Raw genomic sequence first — 23,020 nt, 5'->3', positions numbered from 1 at the left:
TCAGCCACTTCTCCAATGTATGAATGCTGCTTTGGAGTCTTCTGATTGCCAGTTTGGGGCTGAGAGATGATACTGCTAATAAAACAGTATCATCTGCATTTAATGCCGTGATTGTTGAAGTTGGGTTTTGAGGGATATCAGCTATGTAGATTGAAAATAGCAGGGGGGGGGGGCAGAAGGGAGCCCTGCGGCACACCTGCTAGGATTTTGCTTCTGGTTGATACAGTTTAATTTTTGACATGCATGCATCTGTCTTTGAAGGTATGTGTCAATTATCTTTATTAGATTAATTGGTATATCGAATTTGATAAGTTTGTAAAGAAGACCCTGATGCCACACCTTATCAAAAGCTTTCGCAGCATCTATAAAGACCGCAGCTGTGTGGAGATTCCAGTTGAAACCTTTTGTGATATATTCGACCAGTTGGTGTATTTGTTGTACAGTGCTATGATTTTTTCTGCATCCGAACTACTTATTAGGAATAATACCTAATTTATCCGTTGCTGATTGAAGCCTTGTAAGGACGACTTTTTCCGCAAACTTTCCAAGGCTGGATAGAAAACTGATAGGTCTGTAGCTTTCGGTGAGTTGAGGGTTCTTTCCAATCTTTTTGATTAGCATGATATCCGCCGTCTTCCAAGTTATGGGAAAGTGCTTGAATCTGAGGATGGCATTGATTATGTTGACTAGATGCGCAATGGCTTTTCTGTGGAGAGGTTTGATTATTCTGGTTGTGATTCTTGTTGATGTTCAGATGGGTTACGATATTTGTAACTTTTGCTGGAAAGTGGATTTGATAGGTTCTGAGTTAACCTTTTGTTGTCTTAAGACCTGCTTGACTCGGCGGTGAATCTTGTAGATAAGATTCATGTTCAGATTTCATAAAAGGGGTTACATTGTGTTTCTAGGTTGTCAATTAGAACTTCGGATTTTTCTTTATCTGCATGAGCAATTCCTTTCTTGGTCTGTATTGGGGGTATAGGTTGACTTTTAGTGCGGAGGGTTTTCAAGAATTTCCAGATGGAGTTGTCCTCTAGGTTTAGATTAATCAGTTTGGTTTCCCAATCTTGGTTTCGAGCACAGAATGTTCTTATAAGGACTGGCTTAAAGGGGCGAAGCAAGAATGCTTTTCATCTTCCCCGTTATCTGTAGAGGACAGTGTAAGGATAAGGTGTTATTGAGCTATTAAAGCTCTAATTATGGCAGGAGGATAACAGCAATAGCCGAGCCTCAGTTAGGACTTCATTGGCTACAGCATTGCCATCCAATACCCTCCAAGGGTAACGCACAGAATGTATTTCCGTTGAAACAATTGAGGACAACATATTTCGGGAAAAAAAAAGGTATATTCGCATATTATCATTAGTTCTTAATATCAAATTAAATAAATTAAACTAATACATTTGAATATTAGTTTATTTTCTTATTACATGTTTTTATAAAATAATTTCACGATAGATGAATAAAACAATACTTTGATCAAATGATTTTATCACTGAATACTGGAAATGGATAAACAGAACATTAGCGTGGATAATATATAGAACATAGAACGTGCCAAACTGTCTGAGTTCGATGTCAATATACAACGACATTATAAATTATATATAATTTAATTTAAATTGTTATATATAATTTAATTTTAAAATAATGAATTTATTTAGAATTTTCTTCCATATTATTAAATTTAATAATTTGCTTTATAAAGACATTCATAGATTTGTGCAAATTTTTATATTATTAATAAATATTTATTAAAATGGGACAAAATCTGTCGAGTGTAAATATATATTTTTTTAAATAACACTGCCACACGCACGAAAAATTGTGGAATCTACAGCAAACTGAAGGCGTGTGTGGACAGATAAATCATATTTAAAAACAGTTTTTTTTTTCAATTAAAAAAAAAAGGAAAACAGACTATTTGGTGTAAACCAAAGTCAAATGCAGAAGCACTCATTTTTTTCAATAAGCCCATCTTCCCATCTTAAAAGAACTCCCCTCCGCGCCAAATAACAATACCAACAACGAACTGTTGTTGTGAGCCATTAGTAGCTTAGTACTCTTGGGTATAATAACTATTTATTTAGCGTTCAACTATTTTTTATCGTGTAGATCTCAAAGAATGTATTCCATCCTGCAGAAATAAAGTGTCACTATCTTTAAATGACACTGTAAAATATAAATAAAATGCCATCTGATCAGATAAATAAAATGCCTCCTGCCATGATCAGAGCTTTATATAGCGCAATAACACCTTATCCTTACTCTACAGATAACAGGGAAGATGAAAAGCATTCTTGCTTCGCCCCTTTAAGCCAGTCCTTATAAGGACTAGTTCAGGGTTGTAAATAAAATGTTAATCGACCGTGAGATGCAGTGATTAAAACCCTTGGAGGGTAATGGATGGCAATGCTGTAGCTAATGAAGTTCTAACTGACGTTCGGCTATTGCTGTTCACCGCCTGCCACGATCAAAGCTTTATATAGCTCAATAACACCTTATCCTTACACTGTCCTCTACAGATAACGGGGAATATGAAAAGCATTCTTGCTTCGCTTTTTAAGCCAGTCTTTTTAAGGACTTTAGTTCAGGGTAACGGATGGCAATGCTGTAGCCAATAAAGTTTTTTTTTTAGTTCGGGTAAGGATTAGACGTAGCTGCCTACAGAGGATAACAGATGGCAATGCTGTAGCGAATGAAGTTTTAACTGAGGCTCGGCTATTGGCATTACTCCACAATGACCAGAGCTTATAGCTCAATAACACCCTATCCATACATTTTCTTCTATAGATAACGAGGAGTATGAAAAGCATTCTTGCTTCACCCATCTAGCCAAAAAAAAAAAAAAAAAGTTCGAGTAAGCCATTAACTATGTTATGTGTTGAGATAAATTCGATTGGTTAAGTAAACAGCACTGTAATCATAATTTAAAATCCAGTAATTATCAAAATCGTGAAAATTTTAAAAGGAATTTTGCCAATAATCCTTGGCAAAATTCCTTGGCATAGTGGAAAGCGAGCCTAAAATCTGGTGTTTAATAAAGATGAAAGTTTTATCTATGAAATCAACGAAGTAGATAGAAGTTCTTCATTTACTAAAGGGTTTCAATTCAGCATAAGATATTAAAATGATAGATATGGATCCATTCGTATTTTATAGTCAAATATAGAAAGAAACCGGAAAGTTTCGAAATGTACAAAAAGCGCTCATGAGAATACAACCTTCGACATCGGAGTTGCCTTGGTTTCCTCTACTTAATTATGAACGTACCGAAAGTAGAAATATGGTCAGCCCAATTATTCCTACCTAATCCAAGTACCAATAAAAGTCGAACATACGGGCTAGTGGGAAGAGCTCGTGTCTTTTAAGTAGTGCAAGTCAAGGCAACTCCGATGCAGAAGATTCTGGTAAATTTCGAATTAGAAATATAAGAAGAAGCTTTTCATTTTCTTTCTATATTTGCATATAAAATACTTTTCTAATAATATATATATATATATATATATATATATTTTTTTTTTTTTTTTTTACTTTTAATGTTTTTTTTTTCTTTTTAAATTTTTCTAGGCCTGTTGAAGGTGTGGGATCGATTTCATGACTATGGATTGAAGCCTTTGTTACCACCCTTCACAGAAAATTCAGACCGAGATTGTATTTCTCGTCCTCGACATCTTTTCTGTTTCTTAGCAGGTAGAGAGTTTTATTATTATTACTAACAATCTACGATATTTACTTAAAACTTCTTATTGTTAAGAAAGTGTTTCCAAACCCTTTTTATTATTTTTTTTTCTAAAATCTAAAAACGTAAGACAATGAATGATTACTTCTGCGATCTATCATTAGGGATTTCTGTATTTATTGGTTTCAATGTCGAACACCTGGGGAAGGTTTGTAAGAAATCGATTTAGATAGCGAGTAACGAATACCAGACGTCCATATAAATTTAAGCCTATCGTAAGATTAACAAATTCTTTAAGAAATCGCTTAACAAATTAAAATCAGCTATACTAGAAGCAATACTTTCCGACAACACCACCACCTGAGAACAGACAACTCAGCCTGATTTGAAAAAAAAAAGAGAAAAGTTCAGATTTTATTTGATTGATTGATTTGTTCCCATTTTTTATGGAAATTGAACTCGGAACTTTTTCTAATCAAGGAAAATGTGTCCTCAGAAGCATTGGATGGAACGACATACTTATGACCATCATGTCTCGGGATTTTTATTTCGTTTTTGTTCTTCATTAGAGGAAAAAAACGCATTATATCCGAATTCGTGATAGAGCTCATAATGACAATTCGTTATTTTACTATATAATATAGACTCATATAGTACTCAATACTCAACCACTGCTTCTCCGTGTTGAGAGATCACAGTTACACTGGTACGTGCACCTGGTCAGAATCCCACAAGAGAGGCTCCCTCAGCAGGCCCTCTTTGCCAAGCCAGAGGGTGGGAGGCCACGTGGTAGGCCAAGGATTCGCTGGATAGATTATATCCCAAACCTTGGGTGGACACGTTTGGGAATCCCACCAGAACACCTGAGCTTGGTGGTAGAGGATCGTGACCATTGGAGTTCCTCTTGCAGCTGTTGCCCCCACAACCCAATTAGGAAGAGTGGGCCTTGAAGATGTATGTATGTATGTATATAGACTTATACATTTTAGTCATTTGGTATAAACAAGTAATGTTTTTTCGTCCCTCAAACCAGGCAACCGACTCTGTAAACATGCTAAATACTTGTCCTTCAGGGATGCAACAGAAGAGTGCCGTCCTAAGGGGCACATGGGTTGAAGAAGATATATTACAGCGGGAGAGGATCTAATTGTAATCAGAGGGGAACAGATGCGTGTGCTTTGATATTCTTGAGAAATTCATAGCAGAAATTATATAAAACATTACTTTTTAAAAGGTTATCTAGGATATAGGCATAGTGGATATTAGATCCAACATCATTTCAAAGCCGAATGTTTGTAGAAACTATGAAAATCTCGTAAGTTGACCTGAAAGCTTACGAGAATACAATTCTCGGTATCCCCGAGTTGCCTTACTTGCACTACTTAAAAGACATGAGCGCTGCCTACTCGCCTTTTATTAGTGCATTTCATAAAGGTTTCACTAATAATGCACTAATAAAAGACGAATATATGGACGCTTGGGCAGCGCTCATGTCCTTTAAATAGTGCAAGCTAAGGCAACTCAGGGGTGCCAAGGAATGCATTCTCGTAAGCTCTCAGGTCAACTTACGAAACTTTCATAGTTTCTTCAAATATTCATCGTTCGTTCTCTTTTGCTTAGGTGATGAGAGAGTCAATGAACAAATCCACTTGACGGTTCTACACACGCTCTACATCAGAGATCACAATCGCATGGCAGAAGAACTAGCCAAGCTGAATCCGCACTGGGACGACGACCGGATCTACAATGAAATCCGACACATTTCTGCAGCATCTTTACAGCACGTTACTTACAGCGAATTTCTTCCTTTACTTGTTGGAGAAGATCTCGTTAATCGCTGTAACTTAACTCTAGTCAAAGAGGTAAAAAAAAAAGTTTCTTTTAATTGCGTTTTCATCGATCAGTAAAAATGCCCCTTGAAGTTACACTCATATTCATTGGTCCTTCTTTTTTTCTTTTCTTTCTTTCCAAAGGGCTATTGGAATGGTTATGACCCGGACAGTCACATGGGAGTAGCAAATGCTTTTCAGTCCGCTGCTTTCCGATTTGGACATACGTACATACAAGGCATCGTGCGATTGTACAACAAGTTCCACGAGTATGTTGGTAAGTCGATTAAAATGAATATTTTTTCCGATTGAAAATAATTGTGTTCATTCGCGTGGGAATCCACTTTGTGTGTATCGTTTCAGATGGAATCCCATTGCGGAATCTTCTACGCCATCCTTTCGTGATATACGAACCAGGAAAGTTGGACCAGCTCATAGGAGGACTCATTAACACTCCTGCCCAGAATTACGATCCTTTTATTACACAAGAGGTATGTTTAATTCCTTCTAAATACTACAGCTATTATTAATACTTGTTTATAGCCTAAATTTAGAACAATGTTAGGAATTTTCCTTTGACAAATAATCCCAAATAAAATTGTCCAACTCAGTTTCTTTGATAAATTACAAGTTTTTCAATGCTTCAACTAAATTCAGTGCTTCTAACGTAAGTACAAAAATAAAAATACTAGAAATGACTTCCAAAAAGTTATCCAACTGACCACCAGATGACACTATTGCAGTCATATTGTTATTGTATTATTCAATATTAAGGAAAATCTCAATTTAAATAAATATTTTTGCGTAATTTTTACCAATGTGAACGGATCTCTATCAGCTTGATTGACATTCGTCTGGCCAATGAAAAAATGTGAGTTATATAATTATCGTAATTCCCATTACATTTTTTTGGAAATAATAAGGGAAAAGATAAATCATATTTCTTACACAATTATTACACTATAAACTGGAAAAAGGAGAGTTTATGGTAATGGGGTTGCCCCTGTAGTACAATCTCGAATAAAATTTTAGTCTAAGTTGGATTACAGGAATATTTATTACCATAAAGCTGACTTTTTTCCATTCAATTAACAGTTGACTGAAAATTTCAGAAAGAAATGACAAATATTGCTCGAAATTGACACCGAGAGAATATTTTAGATTAAAAATTGTCCTCACAGTCCCTATAAGGACTGTGAGGACAATTTCTAGTATTTTTATTTTTATACTTATGTTAGAAGCACTAAATTTAGTTGAAGCATTTAAAAACTTGTAATTTATCAAAGAAACCGAGTTAGACAATTTTATTTGGGGTCGTGGACGCAGGACGCAGGACATCTATGGCGCACATGGTGAAGCTTGACGCTTTTCATATTCCCTGTTGTCTGTTTCGGGAGCAGTGATGGGAGAGATTTGTGAGCTATTTTAGCTCGCCCTGAGTGGGCAGAAGTGGTTATTCATCGTTGGGTGTTAGGATGGCTTTCGGTCTTTTATGTTTCCAGTAGTCATTACCGTCATAGTTTCCGGCTTGTTGTATCAGTTGGTTTGGATGCGTAGATGTCTTCATAAAGAATTTTTCTGCTAGGGAGCGTAGTAGTGGAGAGATGTAGGGGATATTTATGTCCCGGTGGATCTGGGCATTCCTGATGAACCACGGGGCATCCAGAATCATTCGCGGTCATTTGTTCTGTAGTCTTTGTAGCTTGAGGACGTTTGTCTTGGAGGTATGGCTCCAGGCTGGGGAGGCGTATATGACTGTGGGACGGATCACTGTCTTGTACAGTAGTATTTTATTTGTTGAGCTTAGTTTGCTGTGTCTGTTGATCAAGGGGTATAGCTGGGCGATAACTTTTGAAGCTTTGGTGCATATGCTCTTGATGTGGCTGTTGAAGCATAATCGCTTATCGAGAAGTATTCCGAGGTACTTTGCTTCAGTTTTCCAGGGAATTTTAGAGTTGAACAGGGTGATGTCTCCTTTGAGGGATGCTCGTCTTCTTGTGAAGAGTATCGTTGTACTTTTCTGGGGGTTTAATTGTAGTCGCCAGTCTTTAAACCATTTTTCTAGATTCAGGATGGTGTCTTGTAGTTTTTTGATAACGAGATGTGGTTGGCGAGATCTGGCTAGAATAGCCGTGTCATTAGCATAAAGGGCGATGGTGGATGTAAGAGGATTTTGAGGGATGTCTGCCATATAGATGTTGAACAGGATCGGGGCTAGCAGTGATCCTTGAGGAACTCCAGCAAGGATTTTCCATTGGGTTGAGACTGTTTCATTGATTTTGACTTGCATCCTCCTGTTGGAGAGGTATGATTTGATCAGGTGTATCATGTTTAGTGGAAGGTTAGCGATGATAAGTTTGTAGAGGAGGCCTTGGTGCCAGATCTTATCGAAGGCCTTTGAGATGTCTAGGAAGACAGCTCCAGTGTGTTGATTCCAATTAAATCCTGTAGTGATGTATTCTACCAGTCTATGGATTTGATGGGTGGTGCTGTGATTTTGACGGAAGCCAAATTGTTCTTCTGGAATGATATTTAGTTGGTTTACATGATCTTGGAATCTGATGAGGATGATTTTCTCAGCTATTTTCCCTAAATTGGATAGCAGGCTGATGGGACGGTAATTTTCAGGCAGGTGTGGGTCTTTGCCTGGTTTGTGAATTGGGATGATGTCAGCTATTTTCCATGACTGGGGGAAGTGCTGCCATTTGAGGATGGAGTTTATGATGTTTGCCAGATGTGCTATGGCTTTGCGTGGTAATGCCTTGATGACTTGATTAGCGATGCCGTCAGGACCTGGGGCTTTCTTGATCTTGAGATGGTTGATGATGCCGATTATTTCGGTAGGCATTATAGGACTTGGATTGACATCGGGACGATTTACTGTGAACCTGACTTTACGATGGATCTTGTATACGTGGCTGATGTTTAGGTTCTCATATGAAGGACTGCATTGTTTCTCTAGGTTTCTTGCTGTGGCTTCGGCTTTTTCAGCATCTGTGTATGCAAAGTGCTGTTCTGCTTGCAGAGGGGGGAGGGATTTGCGCTTGTTCCTGAGGTTGTTTAGGAATTTCTATATAGAATGATCTACTGTGGAGATTGAGGTGAGCTTGTTGTCCCATTGTTGGTTCCTATGGTTCTAGAGAGCTTCTCGGACAGATTTGTTTAATCTGTTGAGGGCTGTTTTGTCCTGGGGAGCACGAGTGTTGTGGTATCTTTTTCTTTGTCTGTTTTTTTCACTTATTAAGTCCATGATTTCTTCTGGGAGACGATTTTATTTGTGGGTAATCGTGGATACTGCGGCTGCTGTTATGGCTTTATTGATTTGATTGGTGAGGTTCTTTATTGCCGTGTCTATTTCTTCCTTGGCTTTTATATGGGTAACCGGACCAATGTGTTCTGGTAGCACTTTCTTAAGTTTCTCCCAGATGATGGAGGTTTGGGGGGGGGGGGAGGTGACTGATCTTTGTTCCCTACGTGAAGTAGGATTGGGTTATGGACTGATGATAATTCGTTCAGTGCTTGAATGCTGTGCTGGTATTTGATGTTGTGTAGAATGGCGATGTCTAGGATGTCGGCTGTGCCAGTTGGGCTGTGGTGGGTTGGTTCACTGGGTCCTGTTACGACAGCGTTGTTTAATCCTGTGTAGCTGAAGAGGATACGGCCATTTTTATTTGTGGTTCTGCTGTTTCAGGAGGGATGTTTGGAGTTTAAGTCCCCAGCGACGATGATGGATTCATTTGTGCCTAGTACAGCATCCAAGTCAGAAAATAGCAGGGTCTTAGCAGGGGAGTTGTAGGCGGCGTAGATTTTAAGTCTTCCAGTTGAATTTGTGTGGACTTCGACACCGGTGAGTTCTAGGTTGGAGGTTGGGGGGGGGTGAGTATTTCATTGTCCCTGATGCAGTTCCTGATAAATATGACTGTACCACCGCCTCTGTAGTCCAGTCGGTCATTTCTATATAGTGTGTAGCCTCTCAGTTTTGGATTGTCTGCAGGTCTTAGATGAGTTTCATTAATTAGAATGACGTCAGGGTTGTATCTGTGAGAGAATTCTTGAAGCTCCAGTGTCTTGTTTTTTAGGCCATTGGCGTTCCAAGCGGCGATCTGTAGTGATTCTGGCATTAACCTAGTTTTAATCATTAACAAGCATTGATAATATGGTTTGAGTTTCTTTTAGAAATCTTTTTGTGGAGTTTGGTGAAGGGTTTTACTTACTGAAGTCTTGAAGCATGTTTGCCAATGAGGCTGTGATGACTGTTGTCATGTTTGGAAGAATTTGGTCCTGCTGGATATCTTTGGATGAGCGGGCTACTTCGGCGTATGTCCTGCTTCGACGGTGGCTTTCCAGACTGTTGATATATTTTCCATTTGTGAGAGCTGGTATTCTGTTGTCTTTTGTTGGGTGTTAGGCAACTGGGGAGCCGTCAACTCTGGTGCCTGTGGGCAGGGTTCAGAGATCTGTTTCCTTTTGTTGTCTGTTTTATTCTTAGGGTAGTGACTGCAGCCTCCGTAGTTTGCCGGTTGGGGCCCCCGCAGTTCGCGCATTTGGCTGGCGAGGTCCTGGGTTTTGAGCAGGTTGCTGTGGGGTGGTTTTGCCCACATTTGAGGCATTTGTAGTCTGCTCTGCAGAGTTTCTGTGCGTGTCCGTACTTCTGACATCTGTAGCACTGGCCTGAAGAGGCTCTTTTTCTTAGTGGTTCTGTTGTTTTCAGACCACAAATCGTTGTTAAGTTGTATATGTTCTTGTGCGTGTTGGGTATCTCAACGAGTACTAGGGGCATTGGACTCTTGTCAGCCCGTAGCATTCTGCTAACCTTGACAGGTGGGAGATCGTGGAGGTAGAGGTCTTCAGTAATTTCATCTGTGCAGATGTTTTCTGTTACTCCCCTGAGTACAACTTTTAGGTTTTTCTCCGACTTCAGTGCGTAAGTATGATATTTAATATTTGACTCGTCCATGGTTTTTGTGAGGAGTCTGTAGTCGCCTACTGTGGTAGGTTGGATTTTAACTCCGTCGTCTACGTTTTTTGCCCAAGAATAGGCAATTTGGTGGTTTTGCATAATAGGCCTAAGGGCCGTCCAACGTTCTTTTTCCCGTAGAACAATTGGAGGAACTTTTTCGTTGTTGGGTAGGGGAGGTCAGTGTTGGGGTATCTTCATCCATCCCCTCGTTTATCTGAGTCTCCGCTGTTTTACGTTTTTTCCGTGCATGGGTTTCTGTATCATGTTTTGGAGTGGGAGCAGAGATTATCGGATTCATCTTCCCATCTTCCCCCGATGTTGAGTTGTCCCCTTCTGTGGAGTCGTCTGTCGCTGAATATAGGTTTAGAAACCCTGGTCACTCTACCTCAAATTTCTTCAACAGTTTTTTAAGGAGATCGAGCGCCAGCTTCTTATCCAACGATTGGATAAAGTCATCGGGACTTAAACTGGTCATGTTTAAAATATTCAAATATATGCTTACCTGAGCTGGGTCTCAAGGACTTCCATATAGCGTATAAACACAAATTATAACATACTATCGTGAGACCACAATCACTAATTAACAACACAGTCATCAGCTACTTGTTTACTTTCGCTTTCCACTTATATCAAAAATCTGAATCAACACTCCGTATTATTCATACAACTATCAAAATCACTGATCATATAAATAAATAAATAAACACTCCATCACTCACCAGCGCCCTCCTGGGGTCATGGCAGCAGGTGAAAAATTAATATATCTTAGAGATGCAAATAATTATAGGGTGTATTTAATAATTATGATTATAATAAATAATTTTTCCCAGAATATTAATTGCTTTAGAAAATATGCATGCTAATTCATTTATATATTATAATTAAAATAATGTAGTATACTTTTTATTCAAAATTATTGTTTTTCTATACTTGGAAACCATTTCATTCTTTGCTAATGATAAAAAAGTTTAATTATAAATGAAGATAATAATGGTGGATGTTTCGTAACTTGGTATATTAAATAATGTATTATTCAATATTTAGTTATTTATTTAGCGTTTGGCAATCTACGTCCAGTTACATAAGTCAAAATAAATATGTAAAAAGTAATGACAAACAATTAGAATAAAACAAAGACACTTTTACTTTCAACAAACAAAACACTTTTAAGTTAAGATCGAGTTGTCTGATCCAGTCTATAGCAGGCGTTGTCGCTTCCAGGAAGTCGTTTCTTTGACCCATGTATGCACGAAAACTGCACTCAGTAGAAATGTGGTGGATTGATTGAATTCGGGTGCCCGCAGTCACACTTCGGGGAGGGAATTTTTCCCCACTTGTACAGAGAGTTTGCACATCTTCCATGTCCAGTGGAATCCTGTTCAGCGTTATCCATGTCTTTCGACTCAATTCCCTACCCGGAATGTTGAGACAGTGCCCATCAAACCAAGTTTCGAGTCGGGTATTGTTCTTTGGTGTTGTAGTTGGTCGTTCTCAGGTGTTTAGCTTCACAGAGAGGGGGCTTTCTTGATTTCAGTCTGTTGAGCTGTAGCTCTAGTATGTCGTTGTGTATAGGCAATTCAGTATTTCTGAGTATTTTATTATATTCTCGTAGTAGAGCATCGTGTCTTCGTAGGTTTAGTGGTATTAAGTTACTCAGCATTGGAAGACAGTGAACAGGAGTTGTTTGTATGGTTCTAGTGATAAGTCGCATTGTGGCGTTAAGCTGGCGGTCAATTAGTTTGGTACGGTAGCTATTGAGCCAAACTGGAGCGCTGTGGCATAGCTAGAGGGGGGGGGGGGTCCGCCCTGTGGGCGTAACTTTGAACCTTTTTGAACTTTTATAGTTAATTTTAAAATACGATCTCGAGAACTCATTTCCAAATATTGTAATACTACTGCGAAGTTTCCTCAGAATTGCTGTAAGTGTTGCTAGTTGTGAGAGGAGTTTTTCTAAATAAAATAGATTAAGAATTACCTACATTACTATGAAATAGACTTCGCCAATGTCATCGATGATTTTGCTAACAGAAAAGCAAGAAAAATAACATTTTAGAATGTTGAAATTAAAGTTTTACTTCAAAAATAAACAGAATGTTTTGATTTATTTCCCTATACGTCGTTTTGACTTTTTTTGTAGTATTTTTGGTATGTATTGAGGGGGGGGGGTGGCAAACTCAGGGACCGCCCAGGGAGACAAAAGCTCAAGCTACACCACTGCTGGAGCGCAGTACTCTGCCACCGAAAAAACTAATCCGAGTGCGGATGTTCGTAATGTGGTTGCTGTTGCACCCCCAAGAAATGCCACATAATTTCTGGATGATGTTGTTTCTAGTTCTTATTTTTACAGTTGTGTCGTCAGCATGTTTCTTATATGATAAGGTGCGATCAAGTGTAACTCCGAGGTATTTAGGATATTTGTTATGGTGTAGAACTGAGTTTCCAAATCGGATGTTCAGCTCGTCATGTGCCAGTTTATTGCTGAGATGGAATGTTGACACTGCAGTTTTACTTTGGCTTGAATGCAGTCTCCATTTTTTAAAGTAGTTATGCATAGCAGCAAAGTCGTTTGTGAGCGTTTCCTCCGTCTGTCTTAGTTCTCTATTTCTGGTGGCTAACGCTATGTGATCCGCCAGCAGAATTTTCTAGATGCTGTATCTGGCAGGCCAGCTATGTATAGGTTAAATAAGAAAGGGCCCAGTACTGAGCCTTGTGGTAGGCCGTGGTTGAGTTTCTTCTGATTACTGATATTTTCTCCAAGGACAACACGGAAATATCTATTGCTGAGCATATTATTAACAAGCTGTACTGTTCTTCAGCACGGTAGTATTTTCATTTGTGTATACAGCATGCCCTCTCTCCAGACATTGTCGTACGCGGCAGTTAAATCAAGGAAAACTACGGAAGTTTTCAGATTAATTGCATCTGAAAGCCCGCTTCAATGTATGATGTCGGTGCCAGAACCTGGTCACAACTTCGATTGGGCCTAAAACCTGCCTGTTCCATCGGAACGTGTTCAAGGATGATGTTGCTTATGAGGTTGTACAGAAGTCTTTCAGTAGTTTATATGCGCAGCTTAGTAGTGCGATTGGACGATAGTTTTGTGGGCTGTCAGTTGATTTTCCGGGTTTGGGAAGGGCTATGATCTTAGCTCTCTTAAATTCCTTCGGCAACACGCCAATGTTCATTATTTCCGAGAAGAAACGGGCGAGCCATTTTTTGGTATTTTTGCCAGCATGAATAAGAAATTCCGGGTGAACTCCGTCAAACCCCAGGGCCTTTCCCGTATTTGTATCAGCTGGTGCACTGTTGATTTCCTCATCGCTGAAGGGTCTTGCGTGTTCTGATTCATCTTGTAGTTTTGCCTTCAAGTCTCGGGCTTCTTTTTTAACTTCGATGGTATGGTTTCTGTCACGTTGGCATCTCGCCATTCTAGTAATGTGGTTAGCAACTTGGTTCGGTGTCACATCTATCTTTTTAGTAGTCATCATTGCAGCGCCTCCTATCTTCCGTAATACACTCCAGGCCTTCCTGCTGGAGTGCTTGAAGCCCAGTCTCTCAACTGTTTCGATCCATCGTTGTTGTCTTGACGCGTCCAAGTCGTCGAGGAGATTTTCTGCGATTTCCAGATCACCACACTCCATAAATATCCCGTAGAGCTGTTCACTGCTTCGTTCCATCCAGGGATATACTCCTTTCTGTAGCCCCTGAGGATATGTTTTTTAGCTGTAGCGATGACAACTCCTACCAATCGATTGTAGTTATACAGGAGGTATGAAACGAACACACTTGTCAAGGTCAATGGCATATTTTTCCAAAGAGTCGGCTCTTCGAAGGTTCCATCTCGGGCGGGGATTGATCGGACAAGAGGTATTTTTATGCTCACATCAAGGAGGGCCAGTCTGTGTTGGCTGTGAGGGAAGTCACCGAGAACTCTTCTTTGAGCAGATAGAGGTTCGAGGTGACGAAGCAGAGGTCAGGATTATAGTCTCTTCCCAATGCTACTGATCTGAAGGTGCCACGTTCTTTAGCGTAAAAAATCAAGTAGATATTGAAGGCCTCAGCCCAGTTTGCGAGGGTTATGCCGCATTCATCATTCTGAAGTCTCCCACACATATAGTTGGGTGAGTCAAAAGAGGGAGGACGTTGAGACCATTGTAGACATGCTTGTCGACATTAGCAAGCATCTGTTCGCCCAACTTCGTCACGACCAGGCTGACATCATCAGCACTTGACTCAGTAACAAGTTCGATCTGCTCGATGTTGTTGTGGACGTATGTCGCTACGCCATATGTATGGTGGTAAGTTGCTCATACGAGCTGGTAGCCGTATATTCTCCCTTTTCTGTACAAGTCTTCTTCAGTAGCGGCATGTGTTTCCTGGAGGAGTCCAATGCCAATGTTTTGGTCAAGAAGGAATTTCGAAAGGTAATAACATTTTGACATGATTCACATTTTAAGATGACAGACTCGGACTTGGGGTTCTAGATTTCTAGTCAATTGGTTCTTCAAAACACATTCACTTCTGAATGTATTTTGAAGAACGTTTTGCTGCATGTAGTTAGTAGCTAGGAGATCCATGGTTAGACGGGCTGTCAAAGTCGCTCTAGCTCATTTAGCGTTTTTCAGAGTGCACCACGAGGAGGCGAGCTAGGATTGCACCCCTATTATTCAATATATTCAATTTTATTGAATTGATGGTCCGCCCAATATATTGTTGAATGTCTTCGTTTCTTAGGTGACCAACCATTTATTTCAAGAACCACACGAGCCGTTTGGAATGGACTTAGCAGCCATCAACTTACAGCGTGGTAGAGAACACGGAGTCGCTGGTTACAATGATTATCGAGAATGGTGTGGTTTACCTCGAGTCAGGACGTTTGAAGAATTAGAACCGTGGCTTAATAACAGAACGGCTTTCAAATACTCGCAGATTTATAAGTAAGTTTCTGTTTCCATTGTGTCGTTAACGTTGTTTTGTAAATAATACAGTGTATTTTTTTTATTCATTTTTTTTGTGTGTGTATTTGTTCATTTAGACATCCTGATGATATTGATTTATGGAGTGGAGGGATATCGGAACGGTTGTTACCGGGTGCCATGGTTGGTCCTACCTTTGCCTGCATCATCGCGCGTCAGTTTAGTCAACTCAGGAAAGGAGACAGATATTGGTACGAAAATTCAGGCTTCCCTTCGGCTTTCACGCCAGGTAAGACATATGCTCATCAATTTGGATTTTTAGATGATAACATAAAGTTTTTTTTTTTTTCTTTTCTAGTTGTTGAAATTTTTTTGGAAAGCAAATCCCAGTTTGCTATTTTTTAAATTTGGTTTCTTTTATACTAAACCGGTAGCCTTTAACCTGTTGTCCATCGGACCATTTTGTGTGGTCATACCCATGTTTATTATGTTCGACTATTAACAATAAATTATTATTATTATTAGGAAGTCCAAAGACTCATCGAGGGAAAGTGTGCCAACAGCATCGAACGATTGGTCCCCTTCTAACTACTAACCGCGCTCAAACTTATTTAACTGAGCCATTAGTAGCAGAGGCTCTACCAATCGACCAACCTTTGCCGGCACCCTATAAAAGTCATTTTAATTTAAAAAGCATGTGGAGTTGCTTCGTAGCATTCAGAAACGATGTTTTTTTTTTTTTTTTGCTAGATGGGTGAAGCAAGAATGTTTTTCATCTTCCCCGTTATCTGTAGAGGACAATCTATGGATATGGTGTTATGAAGCTATAAGCTGTGATCATGACAGGGGGGTAGCATCAATAGCCGAGCCTCAGTCAAAACTTCATTGGCTACAGCATTGCCATCTGTTACCACAATCAAAAACGATGGTTATTTTTGTGGTAGTATTTGTCAATTATTTGTATACGCACAATTTAAAGGTGGCTAAAATTTTATACCAAAATTATACGAATTTTCGTTGTTTTTCATTAATTGCATTAATTTCTAGAGACTCAATTTAATTACTTCCTGATTTGTTAATGAATGTAATACCAAAGAAAATTCTGATTCACGATACTTAAGACACCTTCTGGTCTAGTGGAGTTCATGCCGTGAAAAGTGCAAACGATTATTTCAACCCAAGATGAGCAACACGCTACTGTTTGGGCTCATCAGTGTAAAAAACACGAAACAAAATTAGCAGCATTTTTCGTTCCAAAAATCTCGTTTAAAATCCCACGACGAATTCTGTTTTATACAAAGTCAGGTTACTTGGTCTTGAGAAGTCTATTGATCCTAATAATGCATAGATGTTGTGTACATTGATCTTTAATTGATATCATCATCATCATCATCATCATCATACGTATCATGGATTTAGGCCTAGTATGGCCTGTTCCGGCCTCAGAAGTCATCGTTGAATCGTTTAAGAGGACGTCCTGGTTTTCTTTTTCCTAATGGCTTGTACTTTAAGGCTTGTTTTGGTAATCTTTCTGTTTTCATTCTTTGAACGTGTTCCATCCATCTATGTTTATATTTTTTAGTTTTTTTCAATTACTGGTTCTTGGTTTAATTCTTTCATAATATCATCGTTTCTTTTGTGATCAAATAGGGTATACTTTGCAGTTTTTCTCATAAACTTCATTTCTGCTGTTGTTAATCTTTGTTTGTCTTTTTGTTTTATTGTCCAGATTTCGCTTCCATCCATTAAGACTGGTAGGGCTAACGTATTGTATACTTTTAGTCTGGTTTGTTTTGAACTAGGTTTGGTTTAAATATAGAGTTAATTACTCCTGTTATTTTTAAATATTTTGCAATTTTTATGTTTATATCTTTTTCATTTTCATATGTGATCATACATCCTAGGTAGTTAAATGAATTCACCTGTTCTAAGATCTTGTTATCTAATACTATTTTAGTTCTTGCTGGATCTTGTCCTTTAAAGGCCATAGTTTTTGATTTCTCCGTTGATATTATCATACCATAATCTTTGGATATCTCATTTAGATTTAAAATAGCTTTCTGTAAGTTATCGTCAAAATTTGTAATTATTATTTGGTCGTCTGCAAAGAGGAGAGTGTTTAAGTTAACTGTAGGTGAAAGTTGAATTCCTTGATGTAAATTTTTACTCCATTTTATTATTATTTCATTTAAGTAGATATTAATAAGAGTTGCTGAGAGGGGACATCCCTGTCGGACCCCTTGGTTTATCTCTCTTGTATATGATAGCTCATGATTTAATCTTATTTGTATTTGATTATTTTCATATATACCTGTGACAGCTTTTAGGATATTATTTGGTATTTGTCTTTCTTTTAATATGTTAAATAATATGTTTCTTTTAACTTTGTCAAATGCTTTTTCAAAGTCAATAAATGCCATATGTGTTTCTAAATTATATTCTCTTCTTTTCTCTATTATTAATTTTAGGCAGAAGGCTGGGTCTATACATGATTGTCCTTTTCTAAATCCATTCTGTACCTCTAGAATAAAGTTTTCGGAATATTTCATTAGCTTGTTATTTAAGATTCTGGTATATATTTTGTAACAGGAATTTAGTATACTGATACCTCTATAGTTTTTAGGGTCATCTCTATTACGTTTCTTAAAGATAGGAATCACAATTGCTTTTTTCCATTCTATTGGGGGGATACCAGTTGAGTAAATTTTATTTAAAAATAATAAGAGTCTTTCTTTGAATCTTGTTCCTGCGTATTTATATAGTTCTGAACCTAGCTTATCTTCTCCAGGTGATTTTCCGTTTCTTGTTTCTTTCAGGTTGATTTCTAATTCTTCAGTTATTTCCTTTTCATTTTATATTTAATTGATATACATTAATTATTAATACACTTTAATTAATACACTTTAATTGATATACATTAATTATTAATACACTTTAATTAATACACTTTAATTGATATACATTATATATTTGGAAACATATTTTACTTTGCCACGATGGGTAGAATGGGTTTAGATATCGTAAAATAAATGGTATTATAAAGATACATATTTGAAAAGACATTTTGAATCGCGATCTCTAACTGCCAATACAGTAGTTGCTAATCTTGGTAGTTTAATAGTTCTAAAATTCAAATGAATTCTTATATCTGCTTTCATTTGAGACATTAATCAAATAGTCGGTATATTTTGTTAATGCAGAATAAATATGCGATTCATAATCCTTAAATGGAGTACTTGAAGCCCATTTTTCATCAAGGAAGTTTTCTTTCTACAACTCCCAACAGTACTTTGTGATTTTTCCAACAGTTAAGCGGAAGTCAAAGTTTTATTTAGCACTTACGTGTGTAAGTCATCGTGAAATACCATTTCAGATTTGCTCTACTAAAGAGAAGTCTTCTTAAATGTAAACTCTTACGCAACATGGTGCGTCTCAATTCGGATTCAATTACCAAAAACAAAAAAAAGACGGTAATTTACACGACATTTTATGAACGAGCGTGAGATTCTCACACCCCCTTTGCACTAGTTTATTGAAAACAATAGTAAATAACGAAGTTTGTTTTGAGAGCGTGTTCTTTTGTTTATCTTTTGTTTATACATGGGTATGCGCGTGACCTCAAAGCTCCTCCACTTAATCCTAAGTTGTGTGAAATCTATGTATGCCATTAAGTCCCTGAATCTAGGCTGACAGAGAGAAAGAGATTATACGTCTGGATTTTGAATGGGAAATTATGGTAAAAGTGGTGACGTACCCTACACAGGTAGACTATGCAAATAGCTATCACGGACGAAATCACTAATGCGAGAATCGCGTGGGTTCACGCAGACCCAACGGGATGAGAACAACAACAAGAAAAGAGATTAATTATTTGTATCATCTTAACGTAAATCACCATTGAATGATTCTCCCATTTCATACATAATTATCTCTAAATAGGCTTGAAGACCTTTTCATCTAGACTCGTTTATTTTGTTTACAATTTAAATAATTAGCTGTAGTAATAAATGAAAGCTGGTTAAAATGATCAATTGGTCTATTGAAGAATGATCCAAGTACCTTTGTGTAGTCACGTCATTTGATATTATTGCATTTCAAATGAATCTATTTGATTTTTCCAGCCTCACAACACCAACGAAAAATATATTTAAACTGTATTGATTGTAAACTTGATGATAAACTGATTGTAACACGAGTTACTTTTAGAATAGGAACTGACTAATGTCAAGTCAATGATTCAATTATATTTATTAAGATAAAATCATAACAAATATTTTTATGAATATTTTTATGAATAAACTTTTTATTTTAGTTTCTGTTTGTAAAATAAAGCTTAACAATTAATCACCAGCAATTATTTTGAATTTTTCATTTTAAGTTTAATTAAAATTAACACCTTTTTTATTTTTATATACATATATTATTTATTATTTACTTCACAGGTTGAACAATCGACCGTGAGATGCGGTGATTGATTCATTCAATCCAATACCCTTGGAGGGTAATGGATGGCAATGCTGTAGCCAATGAAGTTCTAACTGAGGCTCGGTTATTGCTGTTACCCTCCTGCCATGATCAGAGCTTTAATTGCTCAATATAAGATTTTTTCAATTTCTTTTTTAAATCGATAAGTTAGTGTGCGCCAATAGCGGGATTATTACAAAATTCATTTCCTTCTTTCATTAGCTAGTAATTACAGCATTCTATGTTAATTCATATTTTGTATTTTAATTTATATTTTTGAATTTTTCTATTTGGAAAGAAAAACATTAATTACAACGCCCTCTATAAACATTTCTGAATTTTTCTGTTTGGAAAGAAAAACATTAATTACAACGCCCTCTATAAACAACTGCGTGAAATATTGTTTGAAATGTAATTTCTTTCAGTAATAATAATAATAATACGAATAATATTTAATACTATTCCATGCATCGGCATAATAGAAATGCGCCTATGAATTTTTTATAAGCTTTCCAATAATTATTTTTATAGTTCTGAAGTTTTATGTACGATAATAATTATCATTTTCCTGTGAAAAAAAATCTTTATTTGATCGAAGACTGTCAAATGAATAAATTAGGAGAAATTTTTCTTATATAAGGAGTGTCCTCTGCAAAAGGCTGTAAGACCTGTCTTTAAAAAAAATACTGACGCCGGTTTTGCTTTTTCCTCTTCCAGAACAGCTTCGAGAGATAAGGAAGTCAACTCAAGCAAAACTCATATGTGAAAATGCTGACGACATACCTACTATACAACTGTGGGTTATGCGACTACCTCATCCTGTGACGTAAGTACAATTTATTGAAAATTTTCCCCTTCAGTTACTTTTTTATTATTACGTAGTCAGTTGTTTTAGGAATTATGCACATATAAAAAGTCGATAGCCTTAATGTAGTATCTGTTCAGATTGAACAGATACTACATAAAAGACTTAGCAAACACACACAATATGAACATAATACTCGTATATTTAAATATCAAACAAATGCCTCTCTTTGTTAATAGCCAGTCTGGGTACCAGAAAGGTTTGACATTTTCTAGAGGGTCTGTTGGATGGAAATTCTTCAATAAGTTTCCAGCCTGTGGAAAATTTGCTTTCGTATTACTGGACTAGTGAATTCCAAAGGCGACGTAGCGACCGGAGTGTTCAACAATTCTATTTATTTATTTATTATTACGTGACACCGCAAGGGAGTCCAAAGACTCATCGAGGGAGGGCACTTACGCTACAACTCTGTCTCCCCCCACTCATCACCACCAACCGCAACTACACCAACGTCATCTACCTCCCATCACCACCACTAGTATTTTCACAGACAATCATAAACATCCATGCCCACAGCGGGATTCGAACCCGCAGTCTTTTGGCTGGAATGCAGACACGCTACTCACTTGGCCAACCAGGCCGACCATTATGATGGTGATGTGTGAATAATTCGGCATGCCAAATGGCAAGGGAATATCTTTAAATATTAAAAAATACCAGAAACTCGACCGTGTAAGTTATGTGCTCTTTGCATGCAAAAGTTTGACTGCATAAAGAGATGACTGTGACTGTTCTGATTTTTATTTAGCCAAAGATTTCGTTATATTTATATTCAAATATTCATGTAAGTATTGGTTTGAATATCTCCACCTGTTACAAATAACTAATTAACCAAACAGCTAAATGATGATTCAAATGGTTGCTATTGAAAGAATTATTGCAACTAGTAGTAACTTATACTGTCACACCCAAACTGTTAACTTTCTATCGAAGAAAATGAGGAAATAAAATGCATCTAAACATAATGTAAGAATAATTGAAAAGTTAAATATGTTACGGTAGTGACCCATCTATAAGTATCGACTCTGCTCTTGAAGTAGACATCAGTTCGGTACCCGACATAATACCAAAATGGAAGTGTTTTGAGCAGCTTTTAGATAGGTTTTCCGGCGATCCTCCTCTGAATATGCACGTGTGTACTCATCACAACCCAACTGTATGAGATAGAATAGCATCAAGGAAAAAAAAAAATAGATCACAAAGAATACCTGGATAACTTAAGATATGATTCGAATAAGTAGTACACAATAAAAGATACATTTTATTTCTAATTAATCTAAATTTACTAATTAATTCGGTTTACTAATGCATAATCAGAATTAAATGGAATTTTATACAATATTCAGTTGTCATTGTATTCATTTTTATTACAGTAACCCTCGCCTTAGATGCCAAGATATCCCAGATATAGACCTCAGGTACTGGCAAGAAAATCCAGTTCGAGGTGGATTTCGTTACAAGAAATGAAAGCCAAAAACTTCAAACGTCCAGAAACGAGAAAGATCGATTAAAAAAAAAAAAAAAAAAAATTATCACGAAATAATAGCTGTCTTCTTAGAAAATTTAGTCTTTTATTTAACCTTTCAAAACAAATACAATCATTCTGTGAAACTATATTTTCTTTGTTGCTTTCATTGATCTATCTCTGTTGACTATCATATAAATATTTTAAATTAAATTTTTAACGTAAAAAAACTATTAAATTATGATGTCATGATATCAACACGTGATAGCTTCTTTGTACATACTGATGTTTGCATTTAAATAAAATTAATAACTCACTTTCATATCTTAACATACTTATGTACTTTTCAAAGTATAATCATTTTTCTTTCATTTTTGTTAATTATTTGTATTAATGTTAACTTCTGGATCCTCGAGAATTGTCTATTTATTAATTGTATAATTTTATTTTGAACTTTACTGTTATAGTCCATCTTGGCAAATGGTCGTTAAAAAATGAACTCACTCTTAAGCCAGATTTTAATAATAGCATTTGTTGTTATTAAAGAACTAAACTAGTGAAGATCCGGTTTCTTGATTGAAATGATTTTGGAAAGTATTAGTGCTGCCATCTATTGGTGATGCTGGAATCCAGTTGCTACAAAAAAACAATTTATCTTTGTACATTCTATGTGTGTATGCTACGAAATATTTATGAACTTACTTTGTAATATATAGTATTTACTGAATAGTTTTATATGAATGTTATTCGTAGCAACTTGTCTTAATATATATGAAAATAAATTTTCTGTATATAATTTCATTCTTTGTGATTGATAATTCAGTAAAGATAACTTTCTG

At 37.0% G+C, this 23,020-nt stretch overlaps 1 protein-coding gene across 1 annotated transcript in view; it reads left to right on the top strand.

Moving 5' to 3' along the window:
- LOC150106894 (immunomodulatory peroxidase-like) overlaps positions 1 to 22,183 on the top strand; it is a 177,346-nt gene extending 155,163 nt beyond the window's left edge. Inside the window, exons 9-16 of the mRNA XM_090393499.1 lie at positions 3,571 to 3,693; positions 5,303 to 5,544; positions 5,656 to 5,788; positions 5,875 to 6,002; positions 15,206 to 15,408; positions 15,507 to 15,676; positions 20,569 to 20,677; positions 22,090 to 22,183. Of these exons, the coding sequence (XP_090249625.1) occupies positions 3,571 to 3,693; positions 5,303 to 5,544; positions 5,656 to 5,788; positions 5,875 to 6,002; positions 15,206 to 15,408; positions 15,507 to 15,676; positions 20,569 to 20,677; positions 22,090 to 22,183 (1,202 nt within the window). The remainder of the gene's footprint in view (positions 1 to 3,570; positions 3,694 to 5,302; positions 5,545 to 5,655; positions 5,789 to 5,874; positions 6,003 to 15,205; positions 15,409 to 15,506; positions 15,677 to 20,568; positions 20,678 to 22,089) is intronic.
- Positions 22,184 to 23,020: the final 837 nt, after the last annotated feature.

The sequence above is a fragment of the Typopeltis vanoorti genome, chromosome 5 (genome assembly GCF_054136105.1).
Source record: "Typopeltis vanoorti isolate ZY-2024b chromosome 5, IOZ_Tvanoo_1.0, whole genome shotgun sequence".
In the NCBI taxonomy this organism is placed as follows: Eukaryota; Metazoa; Arthropoda; class Arachnida; order Uropygi; family Thelyphonidae; genus Typopeltis; species Typopeltis vanoorti.
The sequence above is the reverse complement of the archived record's forward strand: the minus strand, read 5'-3'. Positions and strand labels throughout refer to the sequence as shown.